This window comes from Rattus rattus, chromosome 3, assembly GCF_011064425.1.
Source record: "Rattus rattus isolate New Zealand chromosome 3, Rrattus_CSIRO_v1, whole genome shotgun sequence".
In the NCBI taxonomy this organism is placed as follows: domain Eukaryota; kingdom Metazoa; phylum Chordata; class Mammalia; order Rodentia; family Muridae; genus Rattus; species Rattus rattus.
In genome coordinates this window covers 78,027,902-78,048,990 of record NC_046156.1, presented here as the reverse complement: position 1 = coordinate 78,048,990, position 21,089 = coordinate 78,027,902, and the positions used below count along the sequence as shown (strand labels likewise).

The window sequence follows — 21,089 nt, the reverse complement described above, 5'->3', positions numbered from 1 at the left end:
AATCTCTTATTTTTTTGAGGCAGGGTCTCTCTCTGAATTTGGAACTCACTGATTCAGCTATACCGAGCCCCAGGGATCCCCTTATTGCCATGTTCCCAATGCTAAGACGACAGGTGCCCCTGCTGTTTGTTGGGTGCTAGGGATTTATCTAGCTAGGTCCTCCTGCTTGTAAAGTGAGCAATGAACCAACGGCGTCATCTACAGCCCTCCTCTTTGGTCAATCAATTCTATAAGAATAACTGTCAAGATGAATTTGTGATCATTTACGTCTATTCTGGTCCATAATAGAAATTGGGTCTGATTTAGTTCTCACTAGAATGTTCTTTTAACAAGGTGTTAGAAATATTCTGGAATGGTTTGTGGTGGTTGCTTTAATGGAGAGATTTACATATGAATTGTTGGACATGACATTTATGTTTTCACATGTTTTTCGAGCTCAATTTCTTATTTCTAGCCCTTGAAGGCAATGAACATCATTAGCTTCTTTTTTAGAAAAGGGTTTGGGGATGAGAAGTCAAGAGCCAGTCAAAGATGGAAAAGAAAGAAAAAGCAGTTTGATGGAAGCATTTAATAATTCATTACTTTATATTGTCCTGTAAAGAAAAACCATAGATCACAAACCACTAAAAAATTAGATGCTTTAAAAGACTTACCCTTAACTTTTTATAGCTTTATTGATTATTACCCAAGTTTCAATATATTTCAAATAATTAAATACTGCGAAGGGACATTAAAAATACAAACTAATTTACCAAAATAATTGTATTCTGAGTATTATGTACAATATAATACATTTTACATTACATATGGGGCTTTTATACATAAAGATGAGATATGATTTATGGTTACTGGAAATCGAAACAAAATTTGAACAGAACATTTCTATGCATACAAACACAATTGCTCAGCTGTGAAAATCAAAACCATACATAAGTGTGGTTATTAAAAACTAAAACTACATTCACCTGATAATAACAGAAAATGAAATTGCTTTTATTATTTTGAAAGTACCACACACAGATTAACTGTGGCCCATTTCGATGTGTTTAACAATATCGACGATCTAAACTAAAATATGTGCTCATTTCAGGGAAAAGTTTCCAGTTTGCGTTTTCTTTTAAAGGATGGATATATTATTATTTATAGCCATTAGAATGCCTTGTTCATAGGCCAAGGCAGGTCAATTCTGGGTAAATAGTAAAGCCACTAAGGGTGGGGTGCCTATCATAGTGCTATAGATATTTTACCATATACTCTTAAAAATAATCATATTAAACTGTAGCTTTGCATGCTTTTCTATCCATAATTGTGAATCAAATGGTTACATACCAAGGCACAGAGCTTAAGAGAGAAACATATGCTGTAGAAAGTGGATAATGATAAGCAGATAACTGAGAGACTTTCGAGAAGAAATGACGGAGACTGGGAGTTCACCCAGGAAGCGTCATCGCACATACTACATAGGTTTTAAAGTGTGTCAGCTCCTTTGGCCTCTATAGCAGGACTGAGTCCATGATACTTTCATAGCGGTATTAATATTATTCAATTTTCACACTTGATTCCTCTCAAGCAAGACTGCCGTGATTTTAAGCATTGCTACGTATTCTTGTAAGTGACCTGAAAGCTTGAGAAACGATGTCTTTGTTTACACACACACACACACACACACACACACACACACACACACACACACACGCCACCTGTGCCGATGAATCTCATTGGCCAATACCCTGCAGTAGTAACATCCTTCCAGAGCTGTACACAAGAACCTGCAAGAACAGCCACTAAGCGACCAGCCATTCCCTTCGCATTTGCACAGTGTTTCTCAGTACGCCTTTTTTCTATATCCTGCATTTTATCTGAGATAAATAGTAGACGACCCAGAAGCCAGAGAACAAAAGAGTACTGAGCTGAGACATGCGCAAAAGCCAAGCACATCATCCTACCATCGCTGAGAAATGAGATTCAGACCCGAAGCCAGGTCTTACTGTTTTTCTTCTTGTCCATGTTTAACTTGATTATAAAAGAAGTTCTCACCTAAGGTATCAAAATATATTCATATAAATGTATAGCATTTCTAATAAAAAAGTTAAAAAAAGTCTAAACCCTTACTTTTGCATGTAATTAAATACTCTAGAATTCAGTAGGCGGGATTTGTTTTAGAGCAGCTTGAAAAAAAAACTTGTTGGCTGAGCACAGTCTAGAAACCGGGTCCAGTTACATTTCAGCTCTACGGTGTGATTTCTCAGCGACAGCGGCCCCGTCCTCTTCGTCTTCCTCCTCTTCATAATGCTCCTGTCTTCCTTTGGGATGGGCCCTGTTAGGAACTCCTTGTTCTTCAACATCATTGTTCTTATCATCAGGCTAAAAGATAAAAGAAAAAAAAAAACTAAGAGAGAGGATGTAGGGTTGGGGATTTTTAACAAAGGATGTAACATAATTCATTTTAGAGGAATAAAAGATGTGAAGAAAAATGATCTCATAAGCAATACTGCCATGGCCTCATTTTCCTAGTTATCATAACTTTTCGTAATCCTAGGTGGGCCTCCTAAATTTGGCATTGGTCAAGAGATGCAGAAAATATATTGCTGGTTCCTGTCTGTATGCATATGTGTGATTTATATGATTTCTATGTATAAATGTGATGTACCAATCAATATAGGCATACACTACTAATTCATATATAAACATGCAAAGAAATAAACATACGTTTTCACCATAAGTCTCTTCAGCATTATGCTCCAATTCCCTTTTTTTCTCTTCAGTCAAATCTTCCTGAACCTGAAACAGATCACAAAGACTGAGTGCTGCTCTCCCACTTAAATATTATAACAAAATATTCCAATTTCTCAGATATTAATTCAAAACAGCATATCTTTACAAAAAGGAACTAAAATTAAAGATGAAAAATGATTAAAGCCAAAATTGTGACTTTTTAACTAGGTGTGAAGAATTGCATGATATGCCTCTGTAGAAATTATTGGCAGTTCCTGGCTGTTGAAGGAACAGGAGTCATTTTCTTCAGTGACATAGCCACTGATCAGTTGCCTTTGCTCCGGTAAATTACCTCCCACACATGCTTAGGCACGAAACTCTAATTAGACTCAGTGGGCTGTACTCGCAAGGCAGACATGGCAGTAGGAAGAAGACATGTGGAAAGGGAGCATGGCAGAAGGACAGGAAGTTGAATCAGGGAGGAGGATGGGAAGGGCAGTGGAGAGGAAAGTGATTAAGATTCATTATTAAAACATAGGAAAATGTCAAGCAATAATAAAATTGTTACAATCAGTATGATTCTCAAAGAAAGACACCTGGATTCAAATCTCTTATTTGTTTGGATATGAATTAATTCTACACAGTCAGCAGATAGAGAGGCAGCTCTCTTTACAAACGGTTGTACTTCCTCTTCCAAATGGGAGAGTTCCAGAAATCTGTAGGACAGACTGGATGGATGTCTTAGAAATACAAAACTGCCTGTCTTATGCTCTGTAGACAATCATACACTGCATAGTGTTAGGCCTGCATACACTGCTGCAAGCCAGAGAGGGCACCAGATCCTATTCCAGATGGTTGTGAGCCGCCATGTGGTTGCTAGGAACTGAACTCAGGACCTCAAAAAGAGCAGGAGAAACCTAGAGGAGCTTGAGGAGTCTTGTGCTAGATGGGTCAGGGACACCCCAAGAAGACCTAGAGAGTCAACTAACCTGGGCCATGGGGGCTCACAGAGACTGAACCATCAACCAAAGAGCATGCATGGGCTGGACCCCTAATATTGGTAGCAGATGTGCAGCTGAGGTATGCTGGGAATTACAGAACTGCAGAAATAGGAGGGCATGAAAAGAGCGGTGAAGGTGAGTGGAAGGTGAAAGTGAGTACATACAAAGGCACGCCAGTGGCCTGTTTCCATCTTGTCAGCAAGCCCCTTGGATGCATTTGTCCCTAATGACACAGTAGGGCTCTGCTTATTCAGTGACTGCAGATGGTCCACCCAGTCACCCCATGGGAAAGGTCCCTGACTTCTGTTCATGTAGTGATATCATTCATAATGACTATGCCTTTTTGGTTTGTTTCTTGTTTTAATCAACACCGAGTCTCTCTCTGTAGCCCTGGCCATCCTGGAACTCAATAGAAAAGTCTGGCCTCAAACTCACAGAGATCCACCTGCCTCTGCCACCTGAGAGCTGGGATTAAAGATGTCACTCTACAGCTCCCAGTTATAACTGGGTCTTACGTCAATTGTTTTATTTAAGGGTTACAGCATGGTGACTTTCTGTTACTATCATTTTTCTATATTAATTTCCACCAAGAACTCTCCCACATTTACCCTACACTTCCAATTCATAAAATACTTAGCAATGTCAACCTCAGGTCAGGCCTGGGTAAGCTGTAGTTAGAGTTTAAATGATCAATTATGTGATTCTGAGAAACCTAATTGACCTTTCTGAAACTCAAACTTCTCATGCATAAAAGTGCTTAAGAGAAGTCCATGGCCCCAGGTGTGGTCTGGGAGTTGTGGATCCTTTAAAGCACGCAATGAAAGAATTTTCAGCAAATGAGTGGAACCACTCACACAAGTTCAAGAAGTCACACTTTGCAAAGTCCATCCCCAGCTGCTTTCCCTAGGACTATTTATCTAAACAGAGCTTCCCAAAATATCATTATCCACTTGGTGGAAGGCAGAGCTTTTAAAGGGCTCTGATTTCAAGGGCCCTTGAAAGGTAAGGTCCGATTTCCTCCAAGGCAGCTTTGGTCTAGGTATCTGTATTTTTTCATGAACTTCTCTAGGTGACTCTTGGTCATAGCTGAGACAGGACACTACCTCCCAGAGAACACTGGATGCTAGTTAAAAATGTCTGGCTGGGGTGATAATAGCCTTTCTCTACTCGTTGGCTCTATTGTAGAAATTTAGCTTATGTCCCAGTTGTCATTTTAATTATAGTTGGGAACTGATGATTTAAATGGGTCTTTCATTTGGGGAATCAAAAAAAAATGATATTCTATAATATTCTAGCCATAGAGACAATAGACGCTTACAAGTACAATAGTAATGCATTCATCATGTTTGAGGCAAGAGCAACACAAGCTCATCTTAATTACATTACTAAGTCAGAACAGATGACAGTGTGTGTCTGAGCTTTACAATATGCTTAAGCTGATAGCTCCAGGTCAAAAGTTCACCTTTGATTATTCACATCTTCCACAACAGCCTGGCTTAATATACCACTAAAACTGGCACCAAGCTTCACTGAACATATCTTAGAGATGCCACTTTTCATTTGTAGCCCTAAAATCTGTGCTTCTGAAATCCGAGAAAAGAATCCTACCAAATGGAGCAAACCTTGTGTCTGAACTTAGTGTTGGCTCACTGTCTTGTGCTATCATTGGTAGTAAAAGTTTTCTTCATATGAGAGAAACTATATTCCTGGCTAGGAATCCGGAGGCATCACCTTCAGAAGCTAAGCACTGAAGTATCCAGAGGTTGTGGCATGTGACAATCAAACAATCAAAGGCCTTCAGCATTAGCTACAATGGCTGATCTACAAGGCCTAATAGCTGTGTACATTTCAAAGCTGCCCTACCCTTTCTCTCATTCTCCCTCCCTCCCTCCCTCCCTCCCTCCCTCCCCCCTCTCTCCTTTCCTTCCTTCTTCCCCCCCTTCCCTCCTCCCTCCCTCCTTCTCTTCCCTTCCCCCCTTTTTCCTTCTTAGCAGAGCCTCATATCCCTGGATGAGTTCAAAATCACCCACCATGTAGCTGAGAACAACCTTGAACTTCTGATCTTCCTATCTCTATTCCCAAAATGCTGGGACTTTAAGTGTGCACCACCACACCCAGCTTAGGTGCTGCTTGTAGACCTATAAGCTTCCTACTTATTGGCCAAGAGCTCAACCAGCTGAGCCATACCCTCAGTCCTGGAAACGTTTCTTGACATGTTGATCATGTGACCAGGTCACATCAGGTGTCACATGTGTCTTCTTCTGGCTACCGAAAGTGTGCCAGTAACCTTTTCCTTTTCTCTGAGAATACTCTTATTAATCTGCATTTTTGCTGTACTGGAGTCATGAAAGTATTCAAACTGTTCAATTATTCATGAACTCATTCAACTATTTTTTACATTTAAGTACTTTAAAATACCTAACAGTTTTTAGTTATGTAATAATGTCTCTTTACTCAAAAGTAGATAAAGATCTAGAATGCTAGAAATATGAGAGAAATATTACAGGAAGTATATTTAGTCTAAAAATAGTAAGCAAACAAACAGGCAGGGCTGTTCGGGAATCATCAGTTTTGTGTCTTAGAAAGTTAACATGAGGAGACTGCTCTCTGCACACATTACTGATTCCAGAGGAAAACACCGGAGGCCATCTGGAACCCTGGTGCACGGAGGCTCCCGGAAGAGGCGGCGCAGATCTTCCCGGTTGCTGCCACCGCAGAGAGCCCGTGGGCAGCACCCCGCGAGCGAACTTGAGCCTCGGGACCACAGGTAATACCAACTTTTCTGCTGCGAGTGACCTGCCTGGTGAACTCAAGACACAGGCCCACAGGAACAGCTGAAGACCTGTAGAGGGGCAAAACTACACACACGAAAGCAGAACACTCTGTCCCCATAACTGGCTGAAAGAAAACAGGAAAAGAGGTCTACAGCACTCCTGACACACAGGCTTATAGGACAGTCTAGCCACTGTCAGAAATAGCAGAACAAAGTAACACTAGAGATAATCTGATGGCGAGAGGCAAGCGCAAGAACACAAGCAACAGAAACCAAGACTACATGGCATCATCGGAGCCCAATTCTCCCACCAAAACAAGCATGGAATATCCAAACACACCAGAAAAGCAAGATCTAGATTCAAAATCATATTTGATCATGATGCTGAGGACTTCAAGAAAGACATGAAGAACTCCCTTAGAGAACAAGTAGAAGCCTACAGAGAGGAATCAAAAAAATCCCTGAAAGAATTCCAGGAAAACACAATCAAACAGTTGAAGGAATTAAAAATGGAAATAGAAGCAATCAAGAAAGAACACATGGAAATAACCCTGGATATAGAAAACCAAAAGAAGAGACAAGGAGCTGTAGATACAAGCTTCACCAACAGAATACAAGAGATGGAAGAGAGAATCTCAGGAGCAGAAGATTCCATAGAAATCATTGACTCAACTGTCAAAGATAATGTAAAGCGAAAAAAGCTACTGGTCCAAAACATACAGGAAATCCAGGACTCAATGAGAAGATCAAACCTAAGGATACTAGGTATAGAAGAGAGTGAAGACTCCCAGCTCAAAGGACCAGTAAATATCTTCAACAAAATCATAGAAGAAAACTTCCCTAACCTAAACAAAGAGATACCCATAGGCATACAAGAAGCCTACAGAACTCCAAATAGATTGGACCAGAAAAGAAACACCTCCCGTCACATAATAGTCAAAACACTAAACGCACAAAATAAAGAAAGAATATTAAAAGCAGTAAGGGAAAAAGGTCAAGTAACATATAAAGGCAGACCTATCAGAATCACACCAGCCTTCTCGCCAGAAACTATGAAGGCCAGAAGATCCTGGACTGATGTCATACAGACCCTAAGAGAACACAAATGCCAGCCCAGGCTACTGTATCCTGCAAAACTCTCAATTAACATAGATGGAGAAACCAAGATATTCCATGACAAAACCAAATTTACACAATATCTTTCTACAAATCCAGCACTACAAAGGAAAATAAATGGTAAAGCCCAACATAAGGAGGCAAGCTATACCCTAGAAGAGGCAAGAAACTAATCGTCTTGGCAACAAAACAAAGAGAAGAAAAGCACACAAACACAACCTCACATCCAAATATGAATATAACAGGAAGCAATAATCACTATTCCTTAATATCTCTCAACATCAATGGCCTCAACTCCCCAATAAAAAGACATAGATTAGCAAACTGGATACGCAATGAGGACCCTGCATTCTGCTGCCTACAGGAAACACACCTCAGAGACAAAGACAGACACTACCTCAGAGTGAAAGGCTGGGAAACAACTTTCCAAGCAAATGGTCAGAAGAAGCAAGCTGGAAAGCCATTCTAATATCAAATAAAATCAATTTTCAACTAAAAGTCAAAAAAAGATAAGGAAGGACACTTTTATATTCATCAAAGGAAAAATCCACCAAGATGAACTCTCAATCCTAAATATCTATGCCCCAAATACAAGGGCACCCTACATACGTAAAAAGAAACCTTACTAAAGCTCAAAAACACACATTGCACCTCACACAATAATAGTAGGAGATTTCAACACCCCACTCTCATCAATGGACAGATCATGGAAACAGAAATTAAACAGAGACGTAGACAGACTAAAAGAAGTCATGAGCCAAATGGACTTAACGGATATTTATAGAACGTTCTACCCTAAAGCAAAAGGATATACCTTCTTCTCAGCTCCTCATGGTACTTTCTCCAAAATTGACCATATAATTGGTCAAAAAACGGGCCTCAACAGGTACAGAAAGATAGAAATAATCCATGCGTAAGTATCGGACCACCACGGCCTAAAGCTGGTCTTCAATAACAATAAGGAAGAATGCCCACATATACGTGGAAATTGAACAATGCTCTACTAATGATAACCTGGTCAAGGAAGAAATAAAGAAAGAAATTAAAAACTTTTTTTAGAATTTAATGAAATGAAGGTACAACATACCCAAACTTATGGGACACAATGAAAGCTGTGCTAAGAGGAAAACTCTATAGCGCTGAGTGCCTGCAGAAAGAAACAGGAAAGAGCATATGTCAGCAGCTTGACAGCACACCTAAAAAGCTCTAGAACAAAAGAAGCAAATACACCCAGGAGGAGTAGAAGGCAGGAAATAATCAAACTCAGAGCTGAAATCAACCAAGTAGAAAAAAAAAGGACCATAGAAAGAATCAACAGTACCAAAAGTTGGTTCTTTGAGAAAATCAACAACATAGATAAACCCTTAGCCAGACTAATGAGAGGACACAGAGAGTATGTCCAAATTAACAAAATCAGAAATGGAAAGGGAGACGTAACTACAGATTCAGAGGAAATTCAAAAAATCATCAGATCTTACTACAAAAGCCTATATTCAACAAAACTTGAAAATCTGCAGGAAATGGATAACTTCCTAGACAGATACCAGGTACCGAAGTTAAATCAGGAACAGATAAACCAGTTAAACAACCCCATAACTCCTAAGGAAATAGAAGCAGTTATTAAAGGTCTCCCAACCAAAAAGAGCCCAGGTCCAGACGGGTTTAGTGCAGAATTCTATCAGACTTTCATAGAAGACCGCATACCAATATTATCCAAACTATTCCACAAAATTGAAACAGATGGAGCACTACCGAATTCCTTCTATGAAGCCACAATTACTCTTATACCTAAACCACACAAAGACCCAACAAAGAAAGAGAACTTCAGACCAATTTCCCTTATGAACATTGACGCAAAAATACTCAACAAAATTCTGGCAAACCGAATCCAAGAGCACATCAAAACAATCATCCACCATGATCAAGTAGGCTTCATCCCAGGCATGCAGGGATGGTTTAATATATGGAAAACCATCAACGGATCCATTATATAAACAAACTGAAAGAACAAAACCACATGATCATTTCATTAGATGCTGAGAAAGCATTTGACAAAAATTCAACACCCTTCATGATAAAAGTCCTGAAAGAATAGGAATTCAAGGCCCATACCTAAACATAGTAAAAGCCATATACAGCAAAACCAGTGGCTAACATTAAACTAAATGGAGAGAAACTTGAAGCAATCCCACTAAAATCAGGGACTAGACAAGGCTGCCCACTCTCTCCCTACTTATTCAATATAGTCCTTGGAAGTTCTAGCCAGAGCAATCAGACAACAAAAGGAGTCAAGGGATACAGATCGGAAAAGAAGAAGTCAAAAATATCACTATTTGCAGATGATATGATAGTATATTTAAGTGATCCCAAAAGTTCCACTAGAGAACTACTAAAGCTGATAAACAACTTCAGCAAAGTGGCTGGGTATAAAATTAACTCAAATAAATCAGTAGCCTTCCTCTACACAAAAGAGAAACAAGCCGAAAGAAATTAGGGAACGACACCCTTCATAATAGACCCAAATAATATAAAGTACCTCGGTGTGACTTTTAACCAAGCAAGTAAAAGATTCTGTATAACAAGAACTTCAAGACACTGAAGAAAGAAATTGAAGAAGACCTCAGAAGGTGGAAAGATCTCCCATGCTCATGGATTGGCAGGATTAATATAGTAAAATGGCCATTTTACCAAAAGCGTATCTACAGATTCAATGCAATCCCCATCAAAATACTAACCAATTCTTCAAAGAGTTAGACAGAACAATTTGCAAATTCATCTGAATAACAAAAGACCCAGGATAGCCAAAACTATCCTCATCAATAAAAGGATTAGGGGAATCACTATCCCTGAACTCAAGCAGTATTACAGAGCAATAGTGATAAAAACTGCATGGTATTGGTACAGAGACAGACAGATAGACCAATGGAACAGAATTGAAGACCCAGAAATGAACCCACACACCCATGGTCACTTGATTTTTGACAAAGGAGCCAAATCCATCCAATGGAAAAGATAGCATTTTCAGCAAATGGTGCTGGTTCAACTGGAGGTCAACATGTAGAAGAATGCAGATCGATCCATGCTTATCACCCTGTACAAAGCTTAAGTCCAAGTGGATCAAGGACCTCCACATCAAACCAGACACACTCAAACTAATAGAAGAAAAATAGGGGAGCATCTGGAACACATGGCACTGGAAAAAATTTCCTGAACAAAAACCAATGGCTTATGCTCTAAGATCAAGAATCGACAAATGGGATCTCATAAAACTGCAAAGCTTGTAAGGCAAAGGACACTGTGGTTAGGACTAAAACGGCAACCAACAGATTGGGAAAAGATCTTTACCAATCCTACAACAGATAGAGGCCTTATATCCAAAATATACAAAAGAACTCAAAAGTTAGACCAAGAGGGAGACAAATAACCCTATTAAAAAATGGGGTTCAGAGCTAAACAAAGAATTCACAGCTGAGGAATGCCGAATGGCTGAGAAACACCTAAAGAAATGTTCAACATCTTTAGTCATCAGGGAAATGCAAATCAAAACAACCCTGAGATTTCACCTCACACCAGTGAGAATGGCTAAGATCAAAAACTCAGGTGACAGCAAATGCTGGCGAGGATGTGGAGAAAGAGGAACACTCCTCCATTGTTGGTGGGATTGCAGACTGGTACAACCATTCTGGAAATCAGTCTGGAGGTTCCTCAGAAAATTGGACATTGAACTGCCTGAGGATCCAGCTATCCCTCTCTTGGGCATATACCCAAAAGATGCCCCAACATATAAAAAAGACACGTGCTCCACTATGTTCATCGCAGCCTTATTTATAATAGCCAGAAGCTGGAAAGAACCCAGATGCCCTTCAACAGAGGAATGGATACAGAAAATGTGGTACATCTACACAATGGAATATTACTCAGCTATAAAAAAACAACGACTTTTATGAAATTCAGAGGCAAATGGTTGAACTGGAAAATATCATCCTGAGTGAGCTAACCCAATCACAGAAAGACATACATGGTATGCACTCATTGATAAGTGGCTATTAGCCCAAATGCCTGAATTACCCTAGATGCCTAGAACAAATGAAACTCAAGACGGATGATCAAAATGTGAATGCTTCACCCTTCTTTAAAAGGGGAACAAGAATACCCTTTGGCAGGGAAGAGAGAGGCAAAGATTAAAACAGAGACTGAAGGAACACCCATTCAGAGCCTGCCCCACATGTGGCCCATATATACAGCCACCCAATTAGACCAGATGGATGAAGCAAAGAAGTGCAGAAGTGTAGATCGCTCCTGAGAGACACAGCCAGAATACAGCAAATACAGAGGCGAATGTCAGCAGCAAACCACTGAACTGAGAATAGGACCCCCGTTGAAGGAATCAGAGAAAGAACTGGAAGAGCTTGAAGGGGCTCGAGACCCCATATGTACAACAATGCCAAGCAACCAGAGCTTCCACGGACTAAGCCACTACCTAAAGACTATACATGGACTGACCCTGGACTCTGACCTCATAGGTAGCAATGAATATCCTAGTAAGAGCACCAGTGGAAGGGGAAGCCCTGGGTCCTGCTAAGACTGAACCCCCAGTGAACTAGACAGTTGGGGGGAGGGCGGCAATGGGGGGAGGGGGGGGAGGGGAACACCCATAAGGAAGGGAAGGGAGGGGGATGTTTGTCTTGAAACCGGGAAAGGAATAACACTTTAAATGTATATAAGAAATATTCAAGTTAATAATAAAAAAAAAAAAAAAAAGAAAGTTAATATGACTGGATTAAAAGAAGGTAGTGAAAAGCAGGGGGCATAGCGTAGTTAGTGAGGTGTTTGCTGGCTAAGCAATTGGGCCACATGCCAATCCTCAGAGCCTATGTATAAAGGCTTTACTGTGGCATGCACTTAATCCCAGCACTGGTGAGTCAGGGACAGTCAGATTCCTGGGGCTTTCTGGATAGACAGCATGTCTACCTGATAAACGCCAAGCCAAAAGGCAGACCTTATTTCTGGAAAAAAAAAAAAAAAGGTCGATGCCTTCAGAGAGAGAGAGATGACATGTGAGACTTCCCTCTGGCCACCACACTCATGGGAATACACGTGAATGTGTACCTGCATAACATATGTCTTCCCACTCATCAGAACATACACATGTACACACACACACACACACACACACACACACACACACACACACACACACACACAAGCACACAAGCTCTCTCTCCCCCTCCTCCCTCTTTCTCCCTTCCCTTCCTTTGCTTCCCATTCTCAAGCCAGGAAGTCTGATGAATGCAGCTCTGACAGATGTAAGGCTGATAGGATAAAATTCTCAAGGACTAAATATTAGTACCAATGCATTCAAGTGTTATCTTGGAGGGAAGGAAACTGAGGGCTCTTATAAGTCTTCAGCCCAGCAGCTATAGAGCAGCTAAAATACCGAGGCTAAGAGGAGATGATGAGGACGAAGCCACTTCAGAATTTCACTGTGTTTATAATCCAGGAATGCTGCCCAAGCACACACTGAAACAATGCTTCCATGCTTTTAGTTCACTGCTCTTCTTGCTGCAGGCTGCTCGGCACCTCATCTGTTACTGATGCTGGAAAGAAATGTGATGTCTACTCTTTTCTCTCCTGTACAGAAAGTCTGGGAGCACTGGAAAGAGTGCATCCTGACAGGAGCCTGATATAGCTGTCTCCTGAGAGGCTCTGCCAGAGCATGACAAATACAGAGGTGGAGGCTCGCAGTCAACCATTGGACTGAGAATGGGGTCCCCATTGGAGGAGTTAGAGAAAGGGTTAAAGGAGCTGAAGGGGATCGTAACCCCATAAAACCAACAATACCAACCAACCATAGCTCCCAGTGACTAAATCACCATCTAAAGAGTACACATGGACAGACCCATGGCTCCAGCTGCATCTGTAGTAGAGGATGGCCTTGTTGGGCACCAATGGAAGGAGAAGCCCTTGGTCCTGCCTAGGTTGGAGCCCCAGTGTAGGGGAATGTCAGAATGGGTAGGCAGGAAGGGATGGGTAGTTGGGTGGGGGAAAGGGGATAACATTTGAAATGTAAATAAAAAAATCCAATAGAAAGAACTGAAAACAGCAAGGGATGCTCAGTGGACAGGGTGTCAGTGAAGGGAAAGAAAAGCTTCACGAAGAATTTTAGGAAGTAGTCCTACTGTGTGTGTGTGTGTGTGTGTGTGTGTGTGTGTGTGTGTGTGTGTGTGTGTGTGTGTGTTAGTCCAGAGCTAATACAACAGGGGGTTAGAAAGTACAGACACTGACCTATAAGACTTCAAGGAAGGGCCTCGGGCTTTGTACAACAAGACAGTGTTATAACCCCAGAAGAGCCCAAGGAGAGGAATATTGGGTACAGGGGAGGGGAAGGATGCCCTCTGGGAGAAGGCTGCAGTGGAACAGCACCAGCCTTTGCCCTGTTGCATGCTCTTGCTTGTATTTCTTGTCCTTCTGTCCCTATCCCTCTCCCATCTCAGGATTGCTCTCCTTCACCTTAACTGATCATACTACAGAGCTGAGAAGGAATCAGCAAACACTGATTAAACTTTTATGTTTACCCTTCTGAATTTTTAAAAGGAAGCCAAGGTGAACCCTTTCTCTCTTAATCCCTCAAAGCTGCCACTCCCCAACCCCCATCCCCATTTGACATAAGGAAACAAAGGCCTATTAGTCTAGACATTCTGTTACAAGAGCAGTCCTGATGAATCACTCTCTCCAGCAAATGTCTTAATATTCAAGGCTGCTCCTTTCTCTTCCTGGAAAGACAATCTCTGGGTCTTCATGAAGACAAACAGCAGGAAGGGAAATGTGACAGAATGCTAAGCTCAAGCCTGTCATAAAGAGCAGCATGCTTTTTTCTTTTCTTGAGAGAAACACAAGTTTAGCACTGGCTCTAAAAAGCTGACAGAGATAGGAAGAATGAGGCAGAGCCTCGGGAAGGCAGCTGAGAGTGCTGGAGCAGAGCACCAGCTCTCTGAACTTGCTCTCTTCCCTGGGGCCAGTCTTTGCGTGGTCATATGGCTACTTTCCTATCTGCCCTTTCCTTCAGGGAGAAGGCTGTCTGTTTGTAAGATACTGGTTATGAAGTGGTTCTTAGGGCTTTAACTTGGGAAATACTGACTTGTCTACAATGAGAGTAAATGTGGGGTTTTGACCTGACATAAACCATACTCCCTGTGGTAGTTTCAATAAGCGAGGCACTATATGAAAGCATAAAGACATGTGGTTGTTTTGGAGCGAGTGTGGCATTATTGGAGGAAGACAGTCACTGGCCATACAGAAGCTGCAGAAGCTGCAGAAGCTGCAGAAGCTCGAGCCACACCTAGTGGCTCAGTCTTCCTGCTGCCTTCAGATCCAGATGGAGGACTCTCTAGGTCTGCCTGCATGCTGCTATGCCTCCTGCTCCAAACAACGGAATAACATCAGAACTGTAAGGCAGTCCCAGTTAAATGTTTTCCTCTATAAGAGTTGCTGTGGTCATGGTGTCTCTTCACCACAGTAAAATGCTAACTAAGACAGGCGCACTCATGTATAGGATTTCACTCAAGAGACACCTGCATGCCTGCAGCCCACAGGCTCTCACACACTGAACTCACCAGCTCTCTAATCCCAGGGATGAGATACTATGCTAGGTTTTCTCTAAGAATCATTACCGATAATACATCAAAAGTTTACAATAAAGAAAAAAATAAATTTTCATATTAAAAATTAGATCTAAATGTGTTTTGTTCAAATGAATCCCAGTCCTTTCCATAGTTTACCTCCTTTCTTTTCCTTATGGTGGAGAAGGTGTTCTGAAGGCTGAACTCAAGGCCTCTCACTTGCCAGGTGACCCTCATTATCAGGCTTAATTAAGAAGTTGCATTCATATGGGGAAAGAGGTCAGAATGAAAGACCGATACATCTCTAGAAACATTTGCTGTGAGTTCCATGGATTCCAGTTCACTCCGTGGGGTGTGGAGGAATTTTAATCCAGCAATATAGCTTTTCTGGCAAGGAGTCACATCCAAAGACCTAGGTCTGTGTGGTCCGGCTGGAATGCAGACATGCCACAGACCTTTAATCCTTCTATCTGGACTCCAGATACGCCCTTAGTGAACATTTTTAAGGTAAAATTAGTTTGCAGAAAGAAGCAGCCATGTTGGAAAGTGACATCTAATTGAGGGTCAAAGGGACAGATCAGAAAGATTTGGCAGAATGAGTCAGATATAGGATGTGCTCAGCTATATAATAGGAGAAATGCTATTTAAGAACGGCACAGGGAGAGTTTTTGTGCATCAGGATTTGAATTAGTTGCGAGTCGGTACAGTGAGTGCAGTGCAATGAAGGTAAGTTTGTTTGTGAGTTGATTCAGGTCAGCAGAAGCAATTGAAGCCAGAGAATAAGAAGGAGTCAGAAGATTAGAACAAATTGCCAGAGTTAGTTTGAAGTCAAGCAGAGAAATTCAGTCAGAAGCTGATAGAAGCCAATTTGAATCAGTTAGCTTGGAGAGGAGTTTGAGTCAGAACAGTTGAGTTGAACCAGCCAGCCAGAGTTCAGAGAGACCTAGAAAGGCTGAGGTTATTCAACAATAAGCATCCTCAAAGAAAATTACATCAGGTAAATAAAAATTACTTTCACAGTGGGCTATCTCTCTGACAGGCATGGGGAAAACTCCACAGAGAAAGCTCTAGGGGTCAGTCCATATTCCCTGGATATGAGGAGCCTCATTCTCTGTATGATGTGAGAAAATACATGTGTGGACACTCTCAGAAAGATCACATGAATCTTAGTCTGCCACAGGTCTTCTCAATTCCACATCTGTGGTGACTTAAGGTTACTCTGGTTTATCTTCTGAGTCTTTCAACTGCCATGATCTACATAGTCTTCAAGATCCCTCCTGCCCCATTCTCATTCCACGTAAGTCTGAATGTTAGAGTCCACAGAACTGAGATTTGTTTGCAGGTAGCATGCCCAGTGTGCCCTGTCCCATGCATGCAATCTTATACCTCTTCCTCTCCTTCTTCCTGGTATTGCTCGTCAACATTATCTTCCTGCTGGTCTGGATTCCCTGCCATCTGTTGAAACAAAATGAGAGGCTCATGTTACTGTATGTACTTTCGAGAATCATCTGTCGGGATGCTGGGTCAAAGAACGAGCATACCACGATGAAAAGTCCACTTGCAAATGCATCAGTAGCCAGAAATGTTGAATGGAGTGTGTGGGGGTCATCCCTTAACTGGCTCTGGGATACAAGCTTACAGGCGTAGCATCTCACACAAGGGTCCAAGACTCGCTAATGTGGCAAGTCTTCTCTAACCCACACAAGCACTCGCCTGCCCCATAAGCTAGGCATTTTGTAAAATGCTCAGGCTGAACCGACTCTTCACCCAGGCATTATCTTACCACCAGATGCTCGTCCATTTCCACATTCCCTTGCTTTGCTTCGCTTTGCTTTCGCTCTTCACTTTCCTCTGGCAAATTTTCTTCTCTCACTTGCTCGGCTTCTTCGAATTCATCCTCGCCTTGATTGTTGGGGTCATCTGCTGGGTTTATATCCTCCGCAGCTGCCCTCTGCAAAATGTTCATAGAAAGCACCCACCACTTTAAAACTGAGACTCGAGTTTAATTTCCCTGGGAAGGTCATATACTGGCTGGCTGCAGATGAAATTGCCCTTCATGGGACTGTTCAGATCAATCTTTCCCAAGCCTTGCCAAGATGGAACTCTTGCTTTGTCAGTGTTTAAGGAATCAGATCGATTGAGGAGGTCCAAATAGTACTTCATTTGTGCAAGTGATTCCTCACAATCCCAGCAGTAAGTAATGCAAGTTTCACAACATAGCCAACAGTTGTAAGAGAGGTCAGAGGGTCAAATGGAAAAAAATAAATCAGTCATAATCAAGATGAGAGAGCTAAATGGGCAAATAACTCTTCTTTTCTGATATGCTGACTTTCACACCAACTTCTCTTTTTGAGAAATTTCGAGAGAAGTGTGTGTGTGTTGGTCGCAAGTGTGTGTATATATCTATATCTGCCTGGAAGTGCACCGGAGTGGAGGCCAGAGGTCAATTTTAGGTGTCATTCCTCAGAAACAGTTGACACTATTTTTAGATAGGATATCTTACAATGAGACATGAGGCCCATCCATTAAGCTAGACTGGCTTGTTATCAAGCCCTTGGTATTCGGTTACCAACTCCCCAGCATCAGGCTTTTAGGCCTGCACCTCCACATCTGACTTTATATGTGGATGCTGGAGACTGAGCATGCTTGTGCTTGTGCAGCAAGTACTTTACTATCTGGGGTATCTCTGAGGCCCCCTGAAAGAAATTCTTAACATGTATATAGGCAGAGAGTAGTTGATGGGAAAGAAAGCTCATAGGCCAGACTAAGTGGTCCTTTTGTAGCATGGTCATATTTCTTTATCAACTATGGCTACTGTGAAGAAGAATAATACTGGTCCTGCTAAGACTGAACCCCCAGTGAACTAGATTTTTGGGGGGAGGGTGGCAATGGGGGGAGGATGGGGAGGGGAACACTCACAAAGAAGGGGAGGAGGAGGGATTAGGGGGATTTGCCCGGAAACTGGGAAAGGGAATAACACTCGAAATGTAAATAAGAAATACTCAAGTTAATAATAAAAAAAAAAAATACTGTTCTAGAAAGTGATAGGAAAAATCAGGCAGTATATCACCAAAGGTATTTCCACAGGAGTTCTCAGTAATTGTGTTGACTTCATGGTTACTTCGGTTATTCATTTAAGCATCCAGGACAGCGGTTAAATAATACCCATCCTCAAAAAATCCTCAGATGGGAAGATAAACCTCTGCTTCTTATGGGTGTCCCCAATCCTTTGGTAAGTCTTAGGACACTGACTAAAGTGGGAATGACTCTCCCCGAGATGCTGAAGCCACAGAGTAGGATTCAGTCTCTCGGAATGGGGCAGACAAGGGGCTCTTTCTACTATTCACTGAGCCACTTGACCATGGCCAAGAGCTCCCTGCAGTGTCAGATGGCTTATTACTGCACAGCGTGGCCTGAAGCTTCAAGTGCAAATGACACTGCTCTCAATATAAAAGACAAGTCATCACCTTCACATCCAGTTCCAATTACTCTACAACCTCTTGTTTTATAGGTTTTCTTGTATGAATTATTCATCATTTGTGTGAAGGATAAAGAAAAAAGTGCTAAATATCATTTTTAAGTTCATAAAAATGCAAATGCTAGCCCCAACTCCAACCAAGCAACAATTAGGGGGTTACAGGAAAAAAAAACGTTTCACCAAATAAAATAGTGAATACAGAGTTGAAGCAGAGATAACTCACAATCTCCAGTTAAAAGGAGACAGGTAAAAGGCCTCAGTCTTTTCCAGTGCATTGAATAGAATGACCAAAAAGATGTCAGGAGAGTAAAGGATCCTACAAGCCAGGGAGCACATCCTCCACCTAAGTGCCTGTGAGACCCACCCTGTCCCCACCGGTAGCCTTCATCTCTTACACACTTGTAGGCTTTTCTGCTCTGGCTTTCTTGTTCTCAAGGGATAATTCCCATGCCCTCATACGTTCCTCCTCCCATTATTGGAAACAGTTCAGTGCTAGTCTCCCAGATACATATTTTCCTAAAGGTTATTGCAGAGAGGAAAAAAAGAGGGCATTCTGCAAGCTAAGTAAAAAGCCATCAGCATCAAGGTGCTCCAAGCCACTACTGACACATTCTGGCACCAATAGACAGAACAATTTCTGGCTCAATTTATACAGAGCTCAGGGACTGACTGTCATCGCAACATATGTACTGATTTATTAGCAGTATTTGATAGGAGGGCTAAAGTAGACTGCAAACATCATTTACACAAAACAGGAGATTGCATCTACTGCACAACTGCTTGCGATTCACCTGTGTAGGGCTAAGGACCTAGAATGACCAACCTGAGAGGTGAGGGGTCTTGTTTCCAGTCAACACAAAGACTAACCAGGCATCTACATAATTGCAGTCTCAATTGTGTATACCATCTTGGCACCTGATAACCTCTTTTTAAACCTGAAGCCACACATCCTTATTCATTGTTATTAGGATGGTCACAAAGCATGGAACAAAAGCACGACACACTTGACAACCCAACAGACCACATAACATGCTCAACAAACATGAAGTTTTTTCCCCTGTCCCCTTTCCAACCTCTTTGCTGGCTTGTCCCCTCCTCTTCATCTTTAAGAGTCACTGTATTTTTCAATACTTCTCAATTTTGCTCTTCTAAGTTAAAGTTTAATCAGACTAAAAGATGCCAAAGTTAATGCTCTTTTTAATCCCAAGAATGACCTCCAGTCCATCTCCTCATACCCCCACTGTAGAAAGCACAGCCCCCAGTACTCACTGGGGAAACCAGAATTGTTAAGCACACAGGCCTGCTCTCTTCAATGGAAGGAAGAATGGGATGCCTGGTCTGGAATGCTGGAGTTATGTGCTCACATAACCTAGTGATTCTTTGCTATTCAATTAGGAGTCAGCCTCCTGCTGAAGTTCCCCCAAACCTTGAGAATTATTTAGGCACTAATCCTGGGCTTTGTCTTTCAGAGAATAGAAACTCATCCTTAAGTGACCCCATGTGTTGGGATTCAGATGCAGGCCAAAGGCTAAGGTATATATTTTTTATACTGAAGTGGACACGGCTTTCAGGTTTTCCCAGCATCCTTCAGTCCCAACCTGTTATAGGGCATGGCTGGCACACTCTGCCCTCTACACAGAACTTTCCAGCCCAGGAGCTGGGCTTTCCCTCTCCCAGAAGCTCTTCCCTTTATAATCTATACATTTTGGTTTCTCTTTTCTTTCTCCCCCTGCTACATTTTCTTTGTGTGTGTGCGCACATGCTCTTTCTCTTGCCCCTTTCCTTTGTCCTCTTCCTCATGACAACTTCACTGGCCTGGTTTATTGGGACCAGTGAACCTGTCATAAAATGGCTTCCCAATAAACTGCCTTTATATACTTTAATTTGACTTGAATTGGCTCATTCCTTCAGTGGAGAATAACTTAGCAGCCTGTCCCTTGAATCCTCCATCAACAGAATTCATTCTTATGCTTACTACAAATTTATTCTCTCTAGAGCTGAGCCCTGAGCACTGCTTCTCAGTCCACAGAACTAATTCTTATGATAAAGGTCTCAGGGGCTTTCCTATAGCAGTGTATTATGCCAGAGTATTTCAGTGTAGCCATGGCGGAAGCTTGCTTACGAGAATTGTCACATGGAGACGCCTCCACCCACACACCAAAGTTCTACTGTGTATAAGAACTCTCTAGAAGTTCTGATCTAGTCTGACTGACCAAGGCTGACTGCGCCATGTTTTAGTCTGACTTCCTTGTGGTTGTTTCCTTGCTAGGTGTGATTCCTGCAGGAACTCTGCCACTCCCCAACACCCTATCTCATGGTTTGGAGTTAAATGATTCTGATTTCTTCCTTCAGAGTTACACAAGATGCTCTCCTCTGTCTGATGAGAA

General features: G+C 41.8%; 1 protein-coding gene across 2 annotated transcripts in view; it reads right to left on the bottom strand.

Annotated features, from left to right (window-relative positions):
- Positions 1-649: 649 nt before the first annotated feature.
- Golim4 (golgi integral membrane protein 4) overlaps positions 650-21,089 on the bottom strand; it is an 84,216-nt gene continuing 63,776 nt past the window's right edge. For both annotated transcript variants that reach the window (XM_032898232.1, XM_032898233.1), the window contains 4 exons: positions 17,008-17,175; positions 16,611-16,679; positions 2,710-2,781; positions 650-2,364 (listed from right to left, as the gene is read on the bottom strand). In XM_032898232.1, the coding sequence (XP_032754123.1) occupies positions 2,218-2,364; positions 2,710-2,781; positions 16,611-16,679; positions 17,008-17,175 (456 nt within the window). In that variant the 3' untranslated portion in view covers positions 650-2,217. The remainder of the gene's footprint in view (positions 2,365-2,709; positions 2,782-16,610; positions 16,680-17,007; positions 17,176-21,089) is intronic.